This window comes from Lepidochelys olivacea (assembly GCF_965140295.1).
Source record: "Lepidochelys olivacea isolate rLepOli2 genome assembly, chromosome: 6".
In the NCBI taxonomy this organism is placed as follows: domain Eukaryota; kingdom Metazoa; phylum Chordata; order Testudines; family Cheloniidae; genus Lepidochelys; species Lepidochelys olivacea.
Genome location: NC_140416.1, coordinates 71,326,791 through 71,349,890, shown reverse-complemented (window position 1 = coordinate 71,349,890; position 23,100 = coordinate 71,326,791). Strand labels below are relative to the sequence as shown.

Genomic DNA, 23,100 nt, shown 5'->3' with positions numbered 1-23,100 from the left:
ACCACCTTCATTGAGTAACTTGAATTCCAGTTGGTATAGTAATTTCTTCGAAATATATGTATGTTATTAAACCATTAATTTCTTTTTAAATTACAGCCATTTACGTCCCTCTATGCTACAGCAGCTATTACGACGGCTAGTTTTTGATGTACCCTTACTTAATGAATACTGTAAAATGCCACTCAAGGTAAATATTGGTCTAATTATTACATGTGTATTCAACAGAAAATGTACTCCAGAATAACCTGTCATCACCATGGATTTTGGGTTTTTTGGGAAGGGTGGTAACAACATTAAAAGAATCCTAACCTCTGTGAAGTTATTTGTATTATGATAAAATTGTATTAAATATAACAGACAAGTACATTGTCAAATGTTTCCCTTGTGAGAACAGTACAGTATATGTTGGTTGTGTGATTTTGCTCAATAAACAGTCACATTTTCCATTGCTTATGTAAGTGTGATATTTGAAAGTAGTAGTTTAAATCTAGGTATTACTTCCTCTCCATAATTTTTTATGAGTCTGCATAGAATACATACACCAACAATGTGTTTGTTGGTTAAAGTGTGTGCATGTGATATAGAGAATAGGACTCAAAATATAGTGCTGTAGAAAAAATTATTTGACTTGAAGGAGCATTTTTGAGCTACCTACAATTGCAGGCCTTAATAATTTCCTTTCTCTCCCTACCACTAGAGAGTGAAACAATCACAAAACTAGTAAGTAGAACTTGTAAGTAGAAATCAGAAAATGCCAATTGAATAAAATTGACATGCACCAAGGGAACATGTCAATTTTGTCAAATCTTCTGTTGGGAACCAGGGAGCCTAGAAGCAAGGCTGCAGGGTTTCCAAGCGGCTCAGGGACCTTCATCAGTTTGTTTAGAAAAATCAGCATGAACCATTGTTTTGATTATTTTTTTTTTTGTAAATGAAATTTCAGAATTCCCACTTTGTAGAAATGTTTGAAATTTTTAAGGTTTTGTTCAGACATGTAGTATTTTTAATTTTTTTTTTAATTTCAGAATTTCCCATGCAATGGAACTTCTGGGTTTTGAGCAGACCTACTAATAAGTGCTTTAGATCAGGTTCTGACATAGCCGTTCCCGTAGAGGGCAGAACTAATCATGCATGCTAGCCTAACAGACAGTGTATTACATACTTTCAGTGCAATTGCTATTCCATGGATTGTTGCAAAGCTGATCAGAAGTGCCTAGTCATGGAAAATTATACATCCTGGCCAGTTTTGCAAAGTTTTCTGATGTCTTCTTTGAATTAAATTGAGACTACTAAATGTGTTTTGCTTGCAGTTGTTGAACTTATCTAAATAACCAGAAGTAAGATCCCTTTGTATTTAGATGAAAAAGAAGACCCCTTTGCCAAAATCCACCCTCATACAGTTCCTTTATTTTCCCTCTGAAATTTTATTTAATTAACCCCCTTTATATTTTATTATTTGGGCAATTTGCACACACTGTAACAAATCTAGGAACTATTTGTCACCTTGTTGCTCACCATAGCTATTCAGAACTTTACAGCAACTGCCAGAATAGACCTCAGATACTCCTGCTTCAAAAGAACAGGCCCCAACTGCTCTAGCAAAAAGGTGGATTGCCATTAGATTAGAGCAGTAAAGTGTCTGTACCGCACACTTAAGTAGTTCTCATTCTTTCTAGTAGATGGCAGTGGTTCAATTCCTCACTAACCAATTTGTTCTAGTATTCATAAGAAATATTAACAGATTTTACATAATTGTATTTTCTTTTGATCTATATAGCTTCTAACAAATCATTATGAGCAATTATGGAAATATTACTGCCTACCGTCTGGATTGGGGAGTTACGGAATTGCAGCAGAAGAAGAGTTACATTTAACTGAGAAACTTTTCTGGGGAATTTTTGATTCCCTCTCTCATAAGGTAACGATGGTCAATCACATCAAAGATTGTAATAGCCATGATAGCATAATTATAATGGTGGTGCGAACTACAAAAAGTGTTTGTTTTAACTCTGCTTTCACTTAATACAGTAGATATTGACAATGACTGCTTTTAACCAGATTAATATGCGATTGAATGCTTGATCACCCACCCTCTAAAATGAATGCTTAATCACCAAGGGCTCTATTCAGACAAGCATAGGCCTAGGGACATTTTAGCTTAGTATAGCATTAACCCTGCATTTAAGTAAATTTTGTCTCCATCACAAACTCTTCCTCCTCCTATTATTATTTATTTATTTATTTATCATAAACATTTACAAATATTTTATTGAGATTTTACAATAAAGCTACCTCTGGAAGATGCATACATGGTGTTGTCATTTATATAGTATAGAAAGGCGTATTATTGTGAAGGGGGGACAGAGTCCATTGCATATAGGAGGGCTCACAAGTTTACATATCAGGATGCAGAAGTCATAATGTGTATATGATTTAACAGGAGGTAATAGAATCTGCATAAAGCACTGACATAAACAACTAAACCCATGGTAAAATTGTATTGTTATTCCTATGTTTCCAGACAAAAAAAATGTGTTTCTGTAGTTTTGCTGGACACTGCATGACTCAGCTCCCAAAAAGCCCCATTCTAGAAGGCAAACATTTTTCTGCATTGCATTTTCAAAGCATGGGCTCAAGGCTTTGGCACTCAACCTCTTCCGTCTATGATTAGGGTAGAATGAGAAATGGTATCTCCCTGATATGAAGAGGACCACTCACAATGAGGGCATAATATTGGACTCATAGTAATCCAGGTTTTGCGATTGACCACAAAGTTTGACAAATTGGAAACCAAAGTAATCAGGCTACCTGTACTCTGCAGATGAGTTCCTGCAGTACAGTCTTGTTCTGTGGTAGTGTTGAGATATCCTGATAAGTCTCAGTGTTCCAGTGGAGACATCTAAAAGTTGGTAACCCAGCGGATTCTAGGATTAAAGTGTCTTCCAATTATTCACTCAGCTCTCCATTATGCTTTGTAAATGCGTGTGCTCAGATAACAATAGACTCAGTATATTAGGCTCTAAGTCCTTATTTACACTATTGATTTTAGTGATATTTCCCACCATTGCACTACCACCAGTGCAGCTCCACCAACGGTAGCAATGGCAGGAGAGCCTAATGTAGACGAACTGCCAACATCTTCATCACTATGTCATCTTAACCTTGTTCCAAATAAGTCTAGACGACATGGTGATACAAACATTGATGCCCAATCTATGGTAGAGCCCCCCCCCACACACACACACACCAATACTGTCATTAGTAGCAGTGCAAATATGACAGGTTTCAGAGTAACAGCCGTGTTAGTCTGTATTCGCAAAAAGAAAAAGGAGGACTTGTGGCACCTTAGAGACTAACCAATTTATTTGAGCATAAACTTGCCTTTTATTTAGACAATTTGTTTGCTGACCAGGTGTGTCCTTTATCTGTAGCTCCTTTGTGCTGCTAGTTCTTTCCTTCCTTTATCAATTAGATAATTTGCATTTGCACAGACGCTTCCTGCTTTTGGATTTAAAGCCATCAGCAGCTCAGAGACTATCTTAAAAGGGACACAATCAACTTTCACCAGAGTTTTGATCACTTTTTAAACTTCTGCTTCCAAAACACACAGCAATCTAAAAAAGAAAACCCAACCTATTGTGGCTCCCTTTGGAACCCTAATAGCATTTTAATTAAGTAGCATGGTATGTATGTAGCTCACGAAAGCTTATGCTCAAATAAATTGGTTAGTCTCTAAGATGCCACAGGTACTCCTTTTCTTAGTGCAAATATGGGAAATTTCTCTAAAATTGCCAGTGTACAGTGTCCTCCTTCATTCTTCTCAGTAAATAGACGTTTGTAGGTTTTAAATGTTGATGGTCTCCAACTACTTTGATGATGTAATTTACTGTGACCTAGCTCCCATTTATTTTCCAGTATATGACATAGAATTAGTCAAGTCTTTCAGGCAGAGCAAGCATGGGAAAATCTCTTTTTAGTACCTCAACTCCTGGGTTTCCCAAGGTGCCATCTACAATACAACCATGTCATATTGACAGTCAGAATTCTCCATGAATCTCAGAAAAGCTTTTCCTTAACTTTTTTTTAGCGTCCAAATGTCAACAGGAGTAATCATTCAAGTTCATAGCATTATATAGCACCGCTGTTTTTCATTACCAACACAATGAAAGGCCTTCCACTGCAGAAGGTTTACCTATAAGTTCCTAAATTTTCCTAAATGTAAGTTTTACCTAAATTCCATCCTCATTTGGTGCCTATGCCCTAATGGCGGGAAGGTGACCAACTTATAAGTAGGGGCCATGCCAGGCTGTCCTAACAAAAGATTACTATTAACAATACCTAGCTCTTACATAGTGCTTTTCATCAGTAGATCTCAGAGCACTTTACAAAGGAAGTCAGTGTCATTACCCCCCTTATATAGGTGATGAAGCTGGGGCACAGAGATGTGAAGTGATTTGCTCAGGGTCACCTAGCAGGCCAGAGCTGGGAATAGAACCAAGATTTCCTGGGTCCTAATCCAGTGGTCTAGGTACTAGGCCACACTGCCTTAGAATAGGTAGCTAAAAGACACTCCATGTATATCATATCAGTTTGCTGAGGGTAGGTTTCTTATATGGGAATTGTGAAGTGCTAGTTCTCTCTCTAATTTGTGCTAATTCAGCTCCAGCTGGTACAAGTTTGGAAATGTATGAAGTGCCTTTACTATGGCAGAAGTCCATTTCTTTTGACCTATGTGATTTAAGCAGAACAGTGTTTAGGAAGAGTGAAGAAGAGACGACAAAATACTACACATTTCCTATAGATTTTGGAAGTTCTATACATGTTAAAGCTATTTTTTGTGGATAGTCAAGTTTTACCTGAACAGGCTGACACATTCTGAAAATATTTGACGTTTGTTTGTAGGTCTTTCAGGTCCATCGACAATTTAAGGCTTGTGCATGTAAAAGGATTGTGTAACATTCAACATTTAGTTTGAAGAGAGCCTTAAACAATGCAACAGTTTCTGTGTAGGAGCATACACCTTTATGCTGGCATGAGTTTCTGCTGTGCGCTTGACTTTAAAATATTCTTCATTATTTGACTGCATCTTCTAGTTCTGCTCCATATGGCTGTCTTGCTTTCACTAACATTTTGCATGTTTTTCTATTGAACTTTCCAACCAGTTCCTATCTCTCCTGCAGAAGTATGATCCAGAGCTCTTCCGAATGGCCTTGCCTTGTCTAAGTGCTATAGCTGGGGCTTTGCCTCCAGATTATTTAGACACCAGAATTAGAATAACTTTGAAAAAGCAGACTTCAGTGGATCCAGAGGGAAACTTTGATCCCAAACCTATCAACACAATCAAGTGAGTCATGGTAACCATACAGGTTTTTCAAATGTCTCTTGTGCCACTTATTGCCAATACCTTTCTTTTCCTTTTGTTGAAGAGAATTGACTGGCACATGGTTTCTTAAATGATACCAGTGCCCTCCATAACTAATTTGGGGAACCTTGCTCCCTCCTGTCAGGCATCAAATATGCCTCGTCTGCAACTTATATTTAGAATGTATATAGCACTTTACATGCCCAAAAGTGCTTTGTAAACACTAAATAAGTCTCCCAATAAACTTGTGAAGTAGGGGCTAGATTCACAAAGGGATGTAGCTGCCTAATTGCGTCTTTAGGTACCAAAGTCCAACATTTAAATGCCACTGACATTCTCAAAACCATTGCTCAGCTGCTGAGTAGTCCCATAGGTGCCTACATTCCCTAAGCACCTAGGTTTCTGCCAGTGGGCATGTGCGAAACTGCCTAAACCTACTTGCACTAACCTGCTTGGACCCCTAGCTCACACCTCAGCTTCAGCAGGATTCTTAAAACTAGGTGTTCCTCCCCCATCTCAGTTGTGGGGGCGGATCTGGTAGGTGTGCTCTGAGCATGCCTAACCTTCACAAAAATTAGGTGGGGATGAAAATTTTGAGGTTTCCTGGTATCCCAAGAGAGTCCCCTAACCACTACCTATAGCCTGCTCTGGGCTGCATCTCTGTGTCTCCTGTTGAAGCTGTTCCACTTTGTATAAATAATTAAATACTCATTGGGTTAAAGTGTGTATGAGAGAGAGATTGACTATAGCCCAGTGGTTAGGGCACTCACCTGGAATATGGGAGAGCCAGGTTTGAATTCCCACTCTGCCTGATTTGGAATAGGGACTTGAGTGAAGGTTACCCATATTCCAGGGGAGTCCCCAACCCCCCAGGCTACTGGCTTTTCTGGAGCAGGTCTCTCTTAATTGCTCATCTCAGAGTGTTCCACTTTATTAAAGTGTTAAATATTTCTTGGAGCAGAGACTTTCTCACATCCCAGCTAAGGGTGCTAACCAGCATGCTGTAGAGTCAGTCTCTCACTTTTTCATTCTCTCTTGCTCTCAGACCTAAGGACAGGTTAATTAACAAAGAGGAATAGCTTCAACAAGTAAGACTGTGAGAGCCCTACCCTAGGATGGGCAGGGATGGTGTCCCTAGCCTCTATTTGCCAGACGCTGGAAATAGGCAACAGGGAATGGATCACTTGATGATTACCTGTTCTGTTCATTCCTCTGAAGTACATGGCATTAGCCATTGTCGGAAGAGTGGATACTGGGCTAGATGGACCTTTGGTCTGACCCAGTATGGCTGTTCATATGGTCTTAGGATACCCAATAACTGGTGGTTAGGGCTCCATCCTAGGAGGGTGGAGATCTGGGTTCAAGTCCTTGCTCCAAATCAGACTGGGGGGGGGAGAGGAGGCAGGTGTTGAAAAACAGGTTGTCCAAATCCCAGGTGAGTGTCTTAACCACTGGATTGTTGGCTATAATTGCAAGTGAAGAGGGGGTGTCTGTCTCTTGGTTATTTTTCAAAAGAAAGGACTGCCCTTCCTCAGATTAATGAGAGTTAAATGCCTAAACACCTTTATGGCCCTTCCCCTTTTCTCTGCATTTTACTCCTGGCTAGCTCAGGCAGCTCCCTGCTTAGCTTGCTGGCTTCTGTAAATCTCCTTCTTAGGTTCCTAACTCTACCCATACAGTGATGGAGAGCCTGGGCACTTAACTCAGGGCTATGAATTCCACTGGGCAGCAGGGCACCTGAGAGTGAGGTGTTACAACGCCAAAGTCTTCTTTATGAATCTAGTCATTGAGTACGAAAGCCAAATCCAAATACTCTGATTATATACTTATACTCTTTTGTTTCTCTCATGATTTAGAGGGGTGAACTATGGTTGAGATGGCTCAAGGCTGCTAAAATCTCACAGGCCAACGTTGCTATAAGTCTATGCCAGGTTATGACAAAATCTTCACTCTGTGTGTGAATTTGTCCTGTGTAATTATAAGTCTCAGCTGTCAAAGTAAATAAGTTGACTTATATAGATAATGATTTAATAGAGAAGTATGGTGTTCCTAGTAATACTGTTGCATTCTCAAAAATACGTTTCTAGTCATTTTTATGCAGCAACCGAACATTATTATTGGGTCATTAAAAATTAACATTTTTTTCCTCCTTGGGGAACCCATCAAAACATTCATCTGAGTAGTACATGTACTAAGAACAACAAAGAATAAAAGAAAAATCTTTTGGACATGGCTTAGCAGGTGTATTTCCTATTACTACAGTTCTTAAATGCTCCAGTGTTCATGCTTTTGAAGAAACTCAGTAATGTCACTATAACACTGGTTTTGGTTTGAGTTATTCCTTGTAAATGGAAATGTAATTATAAAGCATGATTACTTGTTTACCTCTTGAGATGAAACATTTTGACTGTTGGTGTCTCTTATGCCATTTATTTATATGTCTGGTTGGACTAAGATATGGTTAAATGACAGTGCTCTCTTTGTTTGTAGCCTTACTCTTCCTGAAAAATTGGAGTATATTGTTAGCAAGTATGCTGAACATTCTCATGACAAATGGGCCTGTGACAAGGTAGGGATTATTATAAAACTGACAATTGTCAGAAAAGGACAATTAAAGAGCATTGAGGTTTGAATACTGGAAATTTATCCAATTTGTTAAAGTGATAGGCTTGCCCCATTCATTAAGTGTGCATTATACCAGAGCAGCACTTTCCTGGAGTGTCTACAGAGGTTGGTGGAAGTTATTTTTTACATTAATCTGAGAATTGCATTTTTAAAACAGTGTCGGGGGGGAAAAATTGTGTGTGTAGCTCACGAAAGCTTATGCTCAGATAAATTGGTTAGTCTCTAAGGTGCCACAAGTACTCCTTTTCTTTTTGCGAATACAGACTAACACGGCTGTTACTCTGAAACCTTACAGGGAGCTGCAATTGTGGCATGAAATCTACGCAAATACCTTTCAGAGTTTTCCTGAAGCTGTCATCTGGGATTTCAGATTCCACTGTCTTTTTAATGTTCATTTGGGCAAAAATAAAGCTTAATCGGGTTCCTGGATTTTCCATGAAATTACGTTAAATTTGTTAATATTATAGGAGATAAGTAACAAGTTCAGCCCTTTGTTTCCTAGTACGAATTTCAAACCTCTCATTCTGGCATGGAAAGAAATTGGAAAAACTGAGAGTCTTTTAAACAAGTCTGGCCACATGCACATGTGTGTGCACACACACACACACCATTAAATACAATAAATAGTGGTTAAGAGTGCATAAGGAAAAAGCTCTTAAAAGCAAGAAAATAAGTTTTCCTTCTTTTAACTTTCCTTAACAGCCACAATCACAATAACCGCTCTCACTGACAGACTCTGTACCTCTTAGAAACTCACTTGCGTCTACAACAGGTAAAGAAAGACAATCATCTAACTTGAACTAAAATGCAAAAACTTTTCCTCCACACTCTGTGCCCTGTCTTCTCCCTTTGTTGCCCCGCAGCATGGGGGAGATCAGAAGGTCATGCCTTCCCTTCACTAATTCTCTCTTCTCCCAGTCCTCCCAAGCTCATGGAACTTGCTTTTCCAGCCTAAAAGTTTTGCTGGTCTGATATACCACCTTTGGTTCATCAGACTGGGACTTCTGTATCAGCCAACCGCAGGTGTTGCACCCATTGGTGCCTCAGGAGTGGAGTGGCAGCTTGTTTACTGAGACATCTCTCCCATCTCCTGATATGCTGGGTGAGGGCAAGGTGGGGTGCGGAAAGACTTCCCACTGAATCTGTCTAAGGAGCTTCTCAGACAGCTTTCTCTTGCACCATTTGTTATATGGAATGGAGTTGTCAGCCTTGTCTGGCATCATTCAGTTTAGCAAAGGGATAGCATCTGTGTTCAGAGGCTTGCAACTGAATGCTACTGGATAAAAAGAAAGGTGGGGGGGGGGTTGTAGTTTGGATGACAGGGATTTTTAGGTGTAAAAGTGTTATAAAAAGTGAGATAGCTCTGCTCATTTAGAAAGTAGGGGAGTAGTAGAAAGAACTGGTGTGGGTCCGTGTCTGCTACAGTTTAGACGGGTTTTTAAATAGGGAACTACAAACTGTTTAAAGACCATGAGAAATCTTGTAAGTCTGAAATTTAGGTCTACTACCTTAGTCCAGTATCGGGGGTAGCCGTGTAGTCTGTATCCACAAAAACAACAAGGAGTCCGGTGGCACCTTAAAGAGTAAGAGATTTAGTCCTGATTCACATGCCTGCAACTCTTGAGAGGATTGATGTTTACAAAAGCCTGCACTCATGTTGAGTGTTTGAGTGAATGATGTTTGCATGCAGAGGGGATGGAGTAAGTGGTCCGGTGCCTACACTTATGTAGTCCAGCATTCTATATTTGTTGGTTGATAGCCTAGCTGAGATTTTAATGTTTTTATGGTTTCAGAGTAACAGCCGTGTTAGTCTGTATTCACAAAAAGAAAAGGAGTACTTGTGGCACCTTAGAGACTAACCAATTTAATGTAATTAGTCTCTAAGGTGCCACAAGTACTCCTTTTCTTTTTGCGAATACAGACTAACACAGCTGTTACGCTGAAAGCTGTCATTATGCAAGGCACTGCATTTAGCCGTATGGAGTGGTAATGTTTTTATGTTAACACTTTATTTTAGGACTGGTTTTTTTTCTCTGTCACAGGAGAGTTGAAAAATAATGCCCTATAATTTAAGGGAAGTAGGATGGGGTTATATTTTGGGCCTGCCAATCTTCACAGTATCTCTGTTAACACTTTCTTCAGTTTCTGTTTATCTAACTCTGCCCACCTCTGACTTTCTTTGAACCATTAGAATTGCAACTAGTTCTCCGCCAGTTATTCCCATAAGTACTGATAGTAAATAGCCTCAGGATAATGAACACATATGAAATGAAATCACCCATTTATTTCAGAATCAAAAGTTAACTAGTCTTTAAAAAGACACTAGGTTGATCTTAGAAGAATGAAGAATAAGTAGCAGGAATGAAACTACTGTTGTTTCATTTGAACATTCCACTAAAGGAATACAGCTCTATCTTTTTTAATAAATGAGAATAAGAGTCACACAAACTTTGATAATAGCTTTTTTTCTGGGCCTATTTGTAAAAAGGAAAAGAGGGCATCAAAATCTATTTTATATTTAGTCAGTAAAAAATCTGAAGAAATTATCTCAAAATTTTCTTTCATTGTTATCTGCTTATATATAAAAAAAGCAGTAAGAGAGGGAAGCAGAATTTAAACAGCTATACATCATAAAAGTCTTAGGGATAAATGGAGAACAATAACCAAGAATAAAAACCACTTTATGGTCAAAATAACCAGCCATTACACAAGGAAAATATCTGAAGTCTGTGTTTTAGGGGGTCTGCCTGCAAAATATAGAAGGGACAGTATTTTGGGAATCCCTGGGTAGAGACATTTTCCAGGTGTGATGCACAACTGCTGTTTAGGTAGATATGCAGTTCTGTATGTCACATATTAAAATGACTAGTTCATTTACGATTGTTCATTTACATTATTCATATAAGAAAAAAAGTTTAAAGTATATTTTATGTTTTCAGAGTAATAGTGGATGGAAATATGGTGTTTCACTGGATGAAAATATGAAGACACATCCGTTAATAAGGCCTTTCAAAACATTAACTGAAAAGGTAATGAAGGAAAGCTTATAGTTCTTTTTAGCATAAATCAGCATGGTACTAGCACAATTTTCATTAATCCTTTTTAACAAGCACATGAAATAGAGAGAAGAGTTGGGGAGAGCCAAATCCTATTGTATTTCAGTTAATGACAAGAACTGTAGTTTAGATCAACCATTTGCTTTGTAATCTATGCAGGAAGTCTGGATTTGATTCCCAGTCTCTCTCTCTCATCCTGTAGAGCAACTGATGCTGGGAGTATTGTGGATGTAATGCTCTCAGCCCTTTGTGGTGGAGAGAACCCTTTTTATCCTTCCTGTGGCTGAGATAAAGGTATGAGTGAAGATCTTTGAATAGAGATCTCTCCTCAGCCAAGGCAGATCACTTCTCTGCTGAAGGTGTGGAGGATAGAAGGGGAAACTCCCTCTGCGGTAAAACATTTCTAACATTGTTTGTAGGTGAATTGTTTCTTGACCAGGAATGAGAATCTTCTAGTGGGTAGGGCAGCGGCTGAAGTCAGGACTGCTGGTTTCTATTGCATGCTCTTCTAGTGACTGCCTGTGTGACTTTGGACAAGTCACTTAAAGTTACCCTCTCTTTACCTCATTTGTCCCATTTGAGAAATGGGGACAGCTACATTGACATGGATGCTGAAGACTTAATTAGCTGAGATTTGTAAAGTATTTTGAGATCCTTGGACACAATGCACCATAGAACTCTAAGGCATTATTATTATTATTATTATTTGCATTATAATTAAAGTATTTTAATATTTGTTATTCTGAGATAATTTATCTTTCTCATTTGAGGAGAGGATATTTAATCACTTCTTACACAATGTGTTTACTTTATAAACATGCCATATCCTGTAGTTATTAATATATGGTAACTACTTCTAAGAGTTGGATAATGAAACATTCAAATTTTCTTTATGTCATAACCTTTTAAGACAAAAGACCTTTACTTCTCATAAAACCAGCAAGATACATTCCCTGCCAATAAAATTTAGTGGTGTTCATATTTGCATCAAGGGGAGAATAGACCATTATGTTTTATGTTGATACAATCTGTGACTCAAAAGGTGGTGGAAGAAGGGACTCTTGTGCTGACAAACTCAAATGTGCACCATGTAGAGATTTCATTGCAATAATAGCATCTTGGATTGGTGAATATTTTGTGGTAGAAGTACAGTACTCTACATTTTCCTGTTTGGTCAGAAAGACCAGTAAATAGTTTGCAAGCAGCTGCAAATGTTGCTTCAACGTTCACTTGTATGCTGTGCTTAGTTTCTAATGCATTGTACTGTGTCCTAGTAATAAGTGTCCCAAGAGAAAGAAGTAAGCAATATGACTATTTCTAAAACTACTTGAAATAAAGAGCCAAATCCTATCCTCAGTTGTACCTGTACAACATATATTGATTTTAATTGGGCTTTCCCAGGTGTAATTGAGGGCAGAATATTTCTCCATAGGCTTTTGCTAGTTGCTTGTGAAACACTATATAATTATCCACTCATTTGTTTTTCTTTAAAGGAAAAGGAAATTTATCGTTGGCCTGCCAGAGAATCGCTTAAAACCATGTTAGCCATGGGATGGAGTCTAGAAAGGACCAAGGAAGGAGAAGCAATGGTACAGCAGCGTGAAAATGAAAAGCTCCGCAGCATATCACAGCCTAGCCAAGTAAGGCAAAACTGCTTAAAACCACAGAAATTGATCAATTCACTTGTTTACAGAGAATTGACCCTAAAATTGTATCGTTTAAAAAGAAACTGCCACACTTAGCTTATTAGTATTGCTGTCATTTTTGGTATTGTAGCAGCTCCTAGAGGCCTCAGGTGAGATCAGAGACCCAATGCTGTAAAAACACATAGTATCTCATGAAACAGTGTCTTGATAAATTTTATATCATGTCTTGGTGGGGTGTTCTCGGAAATAAAGTTATTTTTAAAAGATTGGGGAAGCTGGGGTAAAACAGTTATTACAAGGTAATGGAGCTTTCATATATGGAGGCTTGTAGTAGGTGATAAGGAAGTGGGATTAGAAGTGACTAGTATGGTTCTGTTTGCTGAAACCTAATTAGTTACACATTAAAACAACTACTGTAGATATTATTTGCAGTCACATACCATAGTGATAGATGTCTTATAATTGCAAATAACAATTATAACTAAAATGTGTTGATAGGGCTGACCAAAATAAAAAAGATAAGCGTGACAGGCATAAGGAGGGTTTTTATGGCTCTGAAGCATTCTATCCCAGCTTCCCTAATAAACTGAGGTGGCATCAACCTACTCACTGGGACAACAGAGTTGTAGGTGAAGGTAGGATCCAGAGAAGTTCCTTGCATGGCTCAGAAAACTTGAAAGACAGCACCTGAATCTCTTTGGAAACTGATTCCCTATAACAAAGGCAGGTGGGCTGCACTGCTAAATGAAAGATAAGCCTATAAAGAGAAGGCAGTCTCTGAAGAAAGAATGCCCTCAGAAACAAGCTCCCTCCATCTCCTCTTGAATCTAGTTGGAAAGACTTGGGAATCAAGCCTTTTTTATATTCAGCCTAGAGGCACTAGGTGGGGTATTTGAAAGCTTTTGTTTAATATTAATGAAACCTAATGATTGAGATCTCTCTGAGAGGTTTTTTTTCCCTCTTGTTTAAGCAAAAGGGCCTCTAGTACTTTGTGGTAGGGAACTGGAAATGGGCCATGACCATGTTAAATACATGAATATTGAAGTCTAATCCCTTTATTTTGTAGATCTTTGTGCTATCTTGTTTTAGCAGTTACATCCCACTTTTTCCATCCGTGGAGGGTGAGAGTCCCAGTTGGCCAGTTTGTATTCCACCCTGATCCCGTGGCCTGCCAGGGATATTAGTTGGCAGCTCCTTCACGGAGCATCCCCTGCCCCCATCTCTTGCCCCTTTTTCAGTGTGAGGGACACCCTGGCACACATTTACATCGATTGCGCCAGGTTTCAGCCCCTTTTCTGGCTCCTCCAGAACCTTCTCCTCAGATTCTGGCTGCACTTCTCCCCTCAGCTCCTGATATTTGCACATCTCATCCATGGGTCCATGAAGTCATGAGACCTCCTCGTCAGCCTCCTTCACTGGCACTGGTCAAGGTGGCCATCCACCATACCAGGAGGAGGATGCTGGATGGGGAGGTGCTCTGTGACTGTGGATCCTGTTTGCACTCCTCCCTTCACTCACATATCTGGGCAGAGTTCCTCTGAGCCACACCCACTGGCTCTCTGGATGCTTTCAAGGAGAAGTGGGTGTTGTTCGGGGTTCTCTGCTCAGTGTCCCCCTCTGGCTCCCTACTTTTGCCCCGTGACTTTCACTCCCTTCCCTGTTTTATATCAGTTGTCCCCCAAAATTACTTGGTATCTGTGGGGAGGGACCTTTAGCTGTGGGTAGACTTGTGCCCTCCCATCCCCAGATTCCCAATCGGTACATCTCACTTTTTCCTTAAATATGGTTTTTATTGTATTTTCTTATATACTTCTTTATAGAACTGATAGATGCCTGTCTGTATACAGCAGAATTGTCTGCCATCAAATTTGGTGTACATTTCTCAAATAAAGAACCTCAGAAATTAATCTCCAAAAGCTTATTTCACTTGCTGGTGTGAATCTCGAGCTCAGTGGTGACCTGGATTAGTGAGAAGCCTTGAATATATTTTCTTCGCCTCTGCCCGGGTACATACTCACACTGTGTGGTGTGTGTCACAGAGTTGCAGTGTCACACATACAATTGAACATGCTCAGAAGCTTACAGAGGCAAATTCATAAGGATCCTGCATCTGTCTCATTGAAGCCAGTGGAAATTTTTTCATTGACTGGTCAGTGGGACAAGACGAGGCCCAAGGAGATAGGTTATCTGTTTGTTGCAGCTAATCACCCTCTGATAGCCTTATCATGTAATGTGCATATATATTTTAAACGTCCTGCTAGAACTATTACAAGAAGAACAAGTTCTCTCTGAAAAAGTCTGTTTACATTTTACATAAATCCATATTATCACCTTTAATTGCATTTTTGAAAATACACAATATACATTACCAGCACTAGATAACATCACATAAATAGAAAACTGTTTCAAACAGCCATGTAAATAAGGGTATGAGCATGTAAAGAAAAATGGACACAATTCAGCAGATCATTTAAGCATATGAGTAGTACCATTGATTTCAGAGTGACTGTTCACATGCTTAACCATAATCATGTTCTTAATTGGTTTGCTGTATTGGGGCCTGATGAACAAAATGAGCATGTAAAGAATAAATATAAGTGTATTATAGCCTCTGTTGTTGGTTAAACATCCATGGTATGTTCATCTCTGTACAAGACACAAAGGCAAACATGATTCTTACTCAAAGGGCTTCAGAAATCTAAATAGTTTAATTCTATTTTTGTTGACAATAGAAATGAAGTAAATAGTTTAAAAACATCAATAACTCTTCCATTATATTTCCAGGGAAATGGATACAGCCCAACACCACTTGATCTTTCTAATGTTGTACTCTCTAGGGAGCTCCAGGTGTGTATTAATATTTTCAGCGTATTCTGCGGAAAAAAGTATGAAGTGACCTATCAACATGTAGGGTCACATCTTCAAAGGAATGTGTAATTGGTGTGCCTACAAAAACCTGCATGTATGTGATTGCAAATGTGTATCTGTGTGTACACTTACCCATTTTATGCACATGTGTGGGGTTTTATGGGTACATGTACATGTCTGTGAGTATACTTGTTGCACCCTCCTATACAAATAGGTAGATACTGCATTTGTTCTCAATTTTGCAGGGTCAGTTAACATGAGTTCAAAATGAGACGTCTACTGTTTGTTCTGTTGATGGTGTTTCATGTGCTAGCTGGTATCGTCTGGCCTTCTAGAAAATAGTGCAATGTAAAGCCCATAAGGGGACTGCAGGCAAAGCATTTTCAGTAACTGCCCCACATCTTAGGAACCTGTCTCTTGCCTTGGTTCTAAAGCGAGTAAATTAATATTCCAAGCATGTTCCAAAGCCCATGTATTTTCCTAGGCATTTAATAAGAGAGTGAGATATGATGGAGGTATGCCTTCCAGAGGTTGCATTATTACTCCAAACAAGTTTACTCGGGGAAAGACAGCCTATATGGCATTGCTTTTCTATGTTTTTTTTTAAGTACATGCACCCAGATCATTGAAAGGGTCATTTTTACAAAACTAAACAAATAATGCAGTTCTGAATCAGAATGAAAATAAACAACTATTTAAAACAAATAAATGTTTTATCTCCGATAGAGCCTGTGCCTTCTCTCACACTCCCCAACCTGGATCAGACCATGGTGGGGTGTTGGCCTTCTCCTCTCCCAGTCCTGCTGCTTCTGACCCTCTTTCCCTCCCTTTTCCCACTCTTTCTTCTCTTTCAAATGGTATTGCTTCTCACTCTTCTCCTTTCCCCCTCCATGATGCTGACATCTACCATCCACCCAGTTCTTCCCCATCCATCCTCCTCATTCTGATTTTGACTCCTGGGGGTCTCTCTTCCTCTTCTCACAATCTCCGACACTCATCCTTGGTGACTTCATCTTCCATTTTGATGACCCATCCAACCCCTTAGCTGCAGGTTCCCTCGCCTCTTTGAACTGCAGCTCTGGTTCAACTCTCCCACTCACCAAAAGACACTTAACTTGATCTTCACCAAGCACTAATCTCTCTCTGTTGATGAGTTCCTCCTCTGTGACCATCACCTGATCTCTTTCAGCATCACCCTTCAGTCCCCTCTCTGCTCCATGACTCCAGTCCATCAGTATTGATGACTTCTCATCTGCTCAGCTCTCTCCTCCCTGTTTTATTTTCCCTTCCTTCCATTGATATGGTGGTTGATTCTCTCCATGCTTTGCTCTCCTTCACCCTTGACTTTTTGGTCCCGCTCTCCTATTGCCAGGTCTGCCTTACTAATGCCCATTCCTGACTTACGCCCAACATCTGCTTCCTGAGCTCCTGTTCTCCTGTTGTGGAGCTGTAACCCATTCCTGCTTGGTGTCCCATTCTAGTGGTGCCTGGTACAGCTAGAGATTGATGAACAGTCTTAGCTCAGAGGCATGTGGCTTTCAGCTCATGCAGTAGTGGCTGATGAATTTAGCTTCAGAGGTCCCAAGTTTGATCCTGGCCACTGCCAACCAGGGTCTGTCAGCATCACAGAGCATATCTGGCAGAAATCCCATGGACTGCTGACGTCTTCCATTACAAATCTGTTCTTTCTTGTTTGGTTCTGTCATCTTCCTAGCTAAACAACTCTGCTCTTCCAACTTAATGGAATCCCATGTCCTCAATCCCAGCCCCCGCTCTCCCAGAACTCCACCTATGTGGGTGCTCTGGAATCACAAGTTAACTCTCCCAGGACACATGATAGATGTAACACACAACACACGCAGAATTCTCTTTACTTAACAGCACAAGAGATGCATAGAACATTTAGAAAACAACAAACACTGGCATCAATACCATTCCTTTCATCCTGGCTCACCCTTCCCTTGGGAGTCCACAGGGGACCATCTGAGTTCAGGTAAGCAGGGTTACCTCCAGCCTCTTCAGGCTCCTGTAGCAACCTCCCTCCACTTGAGCTGGTGAAAATTGGCCTTTTATAACCTTTTTAAAACCTTTGTCAGGTCACTTCTGGAATCAGACTCCTCAGGTGATCACAGATCCACACAGGACCTCATTGCTAGTTGCCTCTCCCCTGACAAACCAGTTCTCCTGAGTGGGAGCCAGCTTATTTTCTAGGGTGTTTATATTTGAATAGAAGATCATCCCATTTAACAATCCTCTATTGTCAGCCCTGTATTTCAGTCCCAACATGGAGGTAAAAAGACAACAGACAAGGCAATTGGCTCCCATAATCAAAATGGAGTTTGCAGTCTGATGAAGATACATGCAGAGAGTTCATGATATCAAACAACATTCAGAAGTTGTGGAGACAAATTCCAAAATCATCACAGCTTCCATGACTTTCCTCTCCTGGTTCTCCTTCTAACTCCCTCCTCACTCCTTCAGCTTGTTCTTCTGGCAATCCTCCTCATTCCTCATCCAACTTTTCGGAGGGTATTATAGGATTCTGTCCTTTGTCCCTTTCTCTTCTCTCTCTACACCTTATCTCTGGGTAATCTTATTCACAGACACAAATTCAACTACCATCTCTGTGCTGAATACTCACAGATCTACATCTTTAATCTAGGTGTGTCTCCATCTGCCCAAGCTAAAATCTCAGCTGACTTCTCCTTGTGGCTGTCGAGCCATCAGCTCAAGCTCAACATGGCTAAGACAGATCTCTTAATCTTTCCCCCAAAACCCTCTTCTTTCTTAGTCGCTGTGGATAGCACCACCATCTTGCCTATCACTCAGGCCTGTAACCTGGGTATTATCTTTAAATTTGACATCTTCGAAGGTCCCCACATCCAGGTTGTGTCTACAGCTTGCTGATTCTTTCTTCGTGACATCTCTAAGATATGGCCTTTCCTATCCATTCACGCAGCTGTAATTGTTGTTGGGGTTCTCATCATCGCATGTCTTGCTTACTGGAACATCGTTTTCTGAGGCCTTGACAAATGCAGTGTTATGCCAATCTATCCACTCAGAACACTGCTTCAAAGATCGTTTTCTTATCTCATTGCTTTGATCATGTCATCCCTCTCTTTGCACCATCTGCTAGCTCCCCTTTCTCTTTTGCATCAAACATAAGCTTCTTGTCTTCACAGTCTATCCCCATCCTATGTATCACCTCTCATTCACTATCAAGATGTCAACTCTCGCCTCTGACTGGCCAGTGAGGCCAACTTCTATAATCCATTTGTTAAATTTTCAAACAATTACTTTTGTGTTTTCTCCCATGCTGCCCCACATGCTTAGGATGAGCTCTCTATAAACATCTACAAAGCTACCTCATTATCCTCCTTTGGATTCCCCCTTAAAACTCTCATTTGCCATGATGCTTACAATAACTGTACAACATTTAGGCCGCTGATGTGCTGAAACCATTGTCTGTCATGCTGACCAACATTGTTTTATTGTTTCCTTGTACTCCCCCATCTGTCTATTTGCACCTGTTGTCTTTTATCTTATACTCAAGCTTTTTGGAACAGAGATTTTATTTTTTCTGTGTTTGCACAGCACCTAAAACAAAGGGGGGCTTGTCCATGACCAGGGTTTCTAGGTATTACGATAATATACATAATAATAATAATAACAATTATTCGTAGTAGTATTATTGGTAAACACAATGATTTTAAACATTCACTGATTCATGCTAGAAAACATCTCTGGATCTGAACTTCCATTCAATTATTGTTGTTCTGAGTCAGACCCAGATAACGTCTCTATTGAGGCTAATGCTTAGTATAAACACCAAATTAATTAATTAATGAAAGAAAATTGTTGATATCCTGTCTACAATGTTTCTGTATTTCAGCTCAGTTTTTAAAGTATATTTATGTGTAATAGTGTTAGCTGAATTTTTATTCTATCACCTTTTAATTTTGGATTGCCTTTTCTTTGTGGCGATGTAGGGAATGGTTGAGGTAGTAGCAGAAAACTATCATAACATTTGGGCCAGAAAGAAGAAAATGGAATTGGAGAGCAAAGGTAAGAACAGAATCTGGTGAACCACAAATGAAATGAGGGAGGGGGAAGAGTCTGAAAGAACAGAAGACAGCATACGACAATGCAAATTATGTAGTTCCCTTTATATTTGAAAAATAACATTACAATAGAAAAATTTACAGTTCTCTCAACTTTCCAAAGGAGGAGGTAGTCATCCTTTACTGGTACCTTATGACACCTTGACAGCCAAGGAGAAGTCTCGGGACCGGGAGAAGGCACAAGAGCTGTTTAAATTCCTTCAAATGAATGGCATTGTTGTATCTAGGTAAGCTGTGTATTTATTTAAAATATTTCCTTACCAATACCTTCATTCTTGCTAATTCCTTTCTCTCGCTATTCTTTGTGTTAATTGTGAACAACATAATTACCATTTTGTATTTTATCTATAACTAAAAGAAAATTATAATTTCCAGTCCTTTCTTAACATAGAAAATTATTTTGATTTTGATTTTGGGGATAGCACACACAGGTAAAATTTATAGTTCATGACAAAAACAGAATACAATAATAAGATCTAAACCAAACAATGTAAACAGCTCAGAACTTCATAAATTAACACCCAGCAGTTGTCAGTAAGCATCATGGGAAAATAGGCTTTGTGGTTATATTCTGTATATATTCATTATATTCTATAATGTTATAGAAATGTATATGCATAAAATAACTCTTTTAGTTGGATTTCTATGATAACTGGTCTGTAGGATTATGTTTGATCTGTAAGACAAATGGACTCTTTGGTGTGCATCCCTGCATAACTTGTTCATGCAACGTGGCAGAACTTACAAAAGACACTGACATGCGTTATTTTATCTGAGGGCAGGATGAACACTAGGGAATTACTTATTCTGCAGTTAAATAAATAATTCATTATTGCAATACTGCATGAGGCCAAACCATTGAAAAATGAATTATTATACCAGAAGGGAAGAACCTCATAAGTTGAATAATATTCTTTTTGTAAAAATTCAATAAGACATTACCTGACAAAGAGCCTGTAAGGCCTTGTATATTTCATAGCGTTCAGTATTTCTTGTAAACTAAAATGGTCTGGTAAGTGGGGTTCTTCTTCAAGTGATTGCACATGTCTGTTCCTTTTCAGATGATTTTACATGTGTATTCCACTTCAGGTGTGGACTTATCAAAAGAGTTTTCCTTACCCATCGGGGTGGCACATGCACTGTTCATTTCCTTGCACGTCCAGGTCAAGGAATAACAGGCAAAGCCATCCCAGCACCCCCTCAATTCCTTCTCGCTGCACTGTTGGAGCTCTCCATGGGCCGTTGCTCTGGTTCCCCTTTTTTCCTCTGAAGAAATTTTTTTTCTTGTAAATAGTTGTTATAGTGCTAGTGTATAGTTACCTGTGTTGTTTCCCACTTGGGAATATTTTATTTTTTATTTTCTCTGTGGTTGTTTCACCTGGCACTGGGCAGTTTGGTTATGTCCAAGTCTCCTGGATTTAAGCACTGTCTAATTTGCAAGGGGGTCTGTCCTGAGCAGTGATTCTCAAACCCATTATTTAATGTGGCCCTCACCAAGGCAAAATAGAGCCAAGTGCTGTGGTTGCTGATCTTTTAAAAAGAGAACACAAAAATCTAGGGACATAAGATTACGAAACTTTATGGAATGATACCAGCTCCTACATGAAGAAGTGATTGGATTTCTTAAAGAAGAAGTGACACATGAGCGGGTCGCTGAAAAGGGATGTGGAAGGGGAAAGGGACAGAAAAGAACTGGAACATGTAACCCAGTTCCATGGTGCTTAGACACTATCTGTCAGTAGTGATGACTTTCCAAGCACCTGGGAGGGGAACAGTCTCCTTCTGAATGGGGGAGAAGTAAGATCCCTGAAGACTGATAATTGATAACAAAGGGTTCTATATCCAGCGAAGTTACATGCTGGATTTCAGCGTCTTCATTGCCCTCTGTTTTGGTGACAGGATGTCTGTGCGAAAAGTAAGATGAGTGTTCAATGCAATAGTGATAACATGTCTATTATATGGAGCAGAAAAATGGTTATTAAAAACAGCTGAGCAGAAGAAACCAAACAGGTTTTTTTCAACAAAAGTTATGGTATATTCTTAACATCCATTGGTTGATTTTGTCACAGACAAATTAGCTGATCCTGGCAAGCTGCAGTTTTGCACCAGTTAAGAAGAAGACAACTGCAAATATGGGGTCATGTCCAATGTGCACAAGAAGGTACAGTTATAGAAGGTTTACAAAGCTGCCATTGAAGGAAGTAGGACATGAGGCCAACCATGAAAGAGGTTGGAAGATTCAATTTTGCGGGATTTAAGAAGCCTAAACCCTCCCATATTGACTCTTGCCAAAGGAAGAAGACTTGCAGGGACCATTCAAGATGGAAGTCCATTCTATGCACTACCACAGCTACATCATAGCTGTGTGAGTCTGCTACTGCTATGGAGAAGAGTTACTACAGCTCTTACAGAATTAAAAACAATAAGGGGTGATTACCCCAGGATTGTAACCAGCTCTGGAGAAGCAGCACCACGAGGGGTGGTTTGCACATACTGGTTCAGAATGGATTTTCCAGAGATGAAGAGACAAACAAAGAACTGGGGATATATAAAGGACTCAGGATCTTCATTTTGAGTGAGCAAATGGACAGGACATTCTGTCCAATGGGAAGGCCCAATCCTGCTAAAAGGATGGAATCACTTTGGCCTAGTAGGGCCCATAAGACTGAAAGGCAACTTCTGCTATGTTTATTACTAAACATGTAAGACTTGTGGTTTTTATGTTTTCTCTGTGATGCTTTGCCCTAAGAATAAATGTACTTTGCTTTGTAAAAGCTGGTTGGTAACTGGTGTACACTGTTGTAGCCCCTGGAGAAACAGCAGCCAGAGGTGCTTGCCCCCAGTCAAGCAGCGAGATGAGAGAGAGAGAAGGAGCATCAACATCAGTTCGAGATGGAGAGATTGTGCCAGCAAAACTGATCTGGTAGGTGGAGCCAGACCTCATATGCCTAGTCTAGGGGAGCCACATAGACTCCAAATTGTTTCCTTGCTTTAGGGAAGGGGATGACATGAATGTACTTCTAAATGCTTTTGAAATGGGATATGAATTGAATAAGATGGGGCAAGAAGACATGGTATGGTGTCTGGCTCCACTTCTGCCAGGGAAGGCCTTAGTGACTTTCATCCATATGAACAGAGAGAACTACAAAGATTGAGGGTTATCTAAAAAAGAATTACTGCAAAAATTTAAAGTGATCCCTGAAGGAAGTTTGAGGGAATTCAGAAAAAAGGAGATATGAAGTATGCTGAAGTTGCAACTCAAATTAAGGGGTACATAAGACAAATGGGAGTGGGTTGGGGAGTCACCATTGTCATGCTGTCTGGAGGGGCTCATGACCATGAGTGCCTACCTCAGGGCAGAGTGTCAAAAAGCAGGGCAGACACCTTAAACTGGTGATACATTCTATAATTAGATTTTACCA

The 23,100-nt window shown here is 39.7% G+C and overlaps 1 protein-coding gene across 1 annotated transcript in view; it reads left to right on the top strand.

The window, feature by feature from the left end:
• The window catches only part of RYR3 (ryanodine receptor 3), a gene marked incomplete at its 5' end in the record, with an annotated part of 579,989 nt that overhangs the window by 363,361 nt on the left and 193,528 nt on the right, over positions 1 to 23,100 (top strand). The window contains 9 exons of the mRNA XM_084631721.1: positions 97 to 187; positions 1,778 to 1,918; positions 5,181 to 5,344; positions 7,853 to 7,931; positions 10,927 to 11,016; positions 12,537 to 12,683; positions 15,474 to 15,536; positions 19,547 to 19,622; positions 19,782 to 19,905. Of these exons, the coding sequence (XP_084487847.1) occupies positions 97 to 187; positions 1,778 to 1,918; positions 5,181 to 5,344; positions 7,853 to 7,931; positions 10,927 to 11,016; positions 12,537 to 12,683; positions 15,474 to 15,536; positions 19,547 to 19,622; positions 19,782 to 19,905 (975 nt within the window). The remainder of the gene's footprint in view (positions 1 to 96; positions 188 to 1,777; positions 1,919 to 5,180; positions 5,345 to 7,852; positions 7,932 to 10,926; positions 11,017 to 12,536; positions 12,684 to 15,473; positions 15,537 to 19,546; positions 19,623 to 19,781; positions 19,906 to 23,100) is intronic.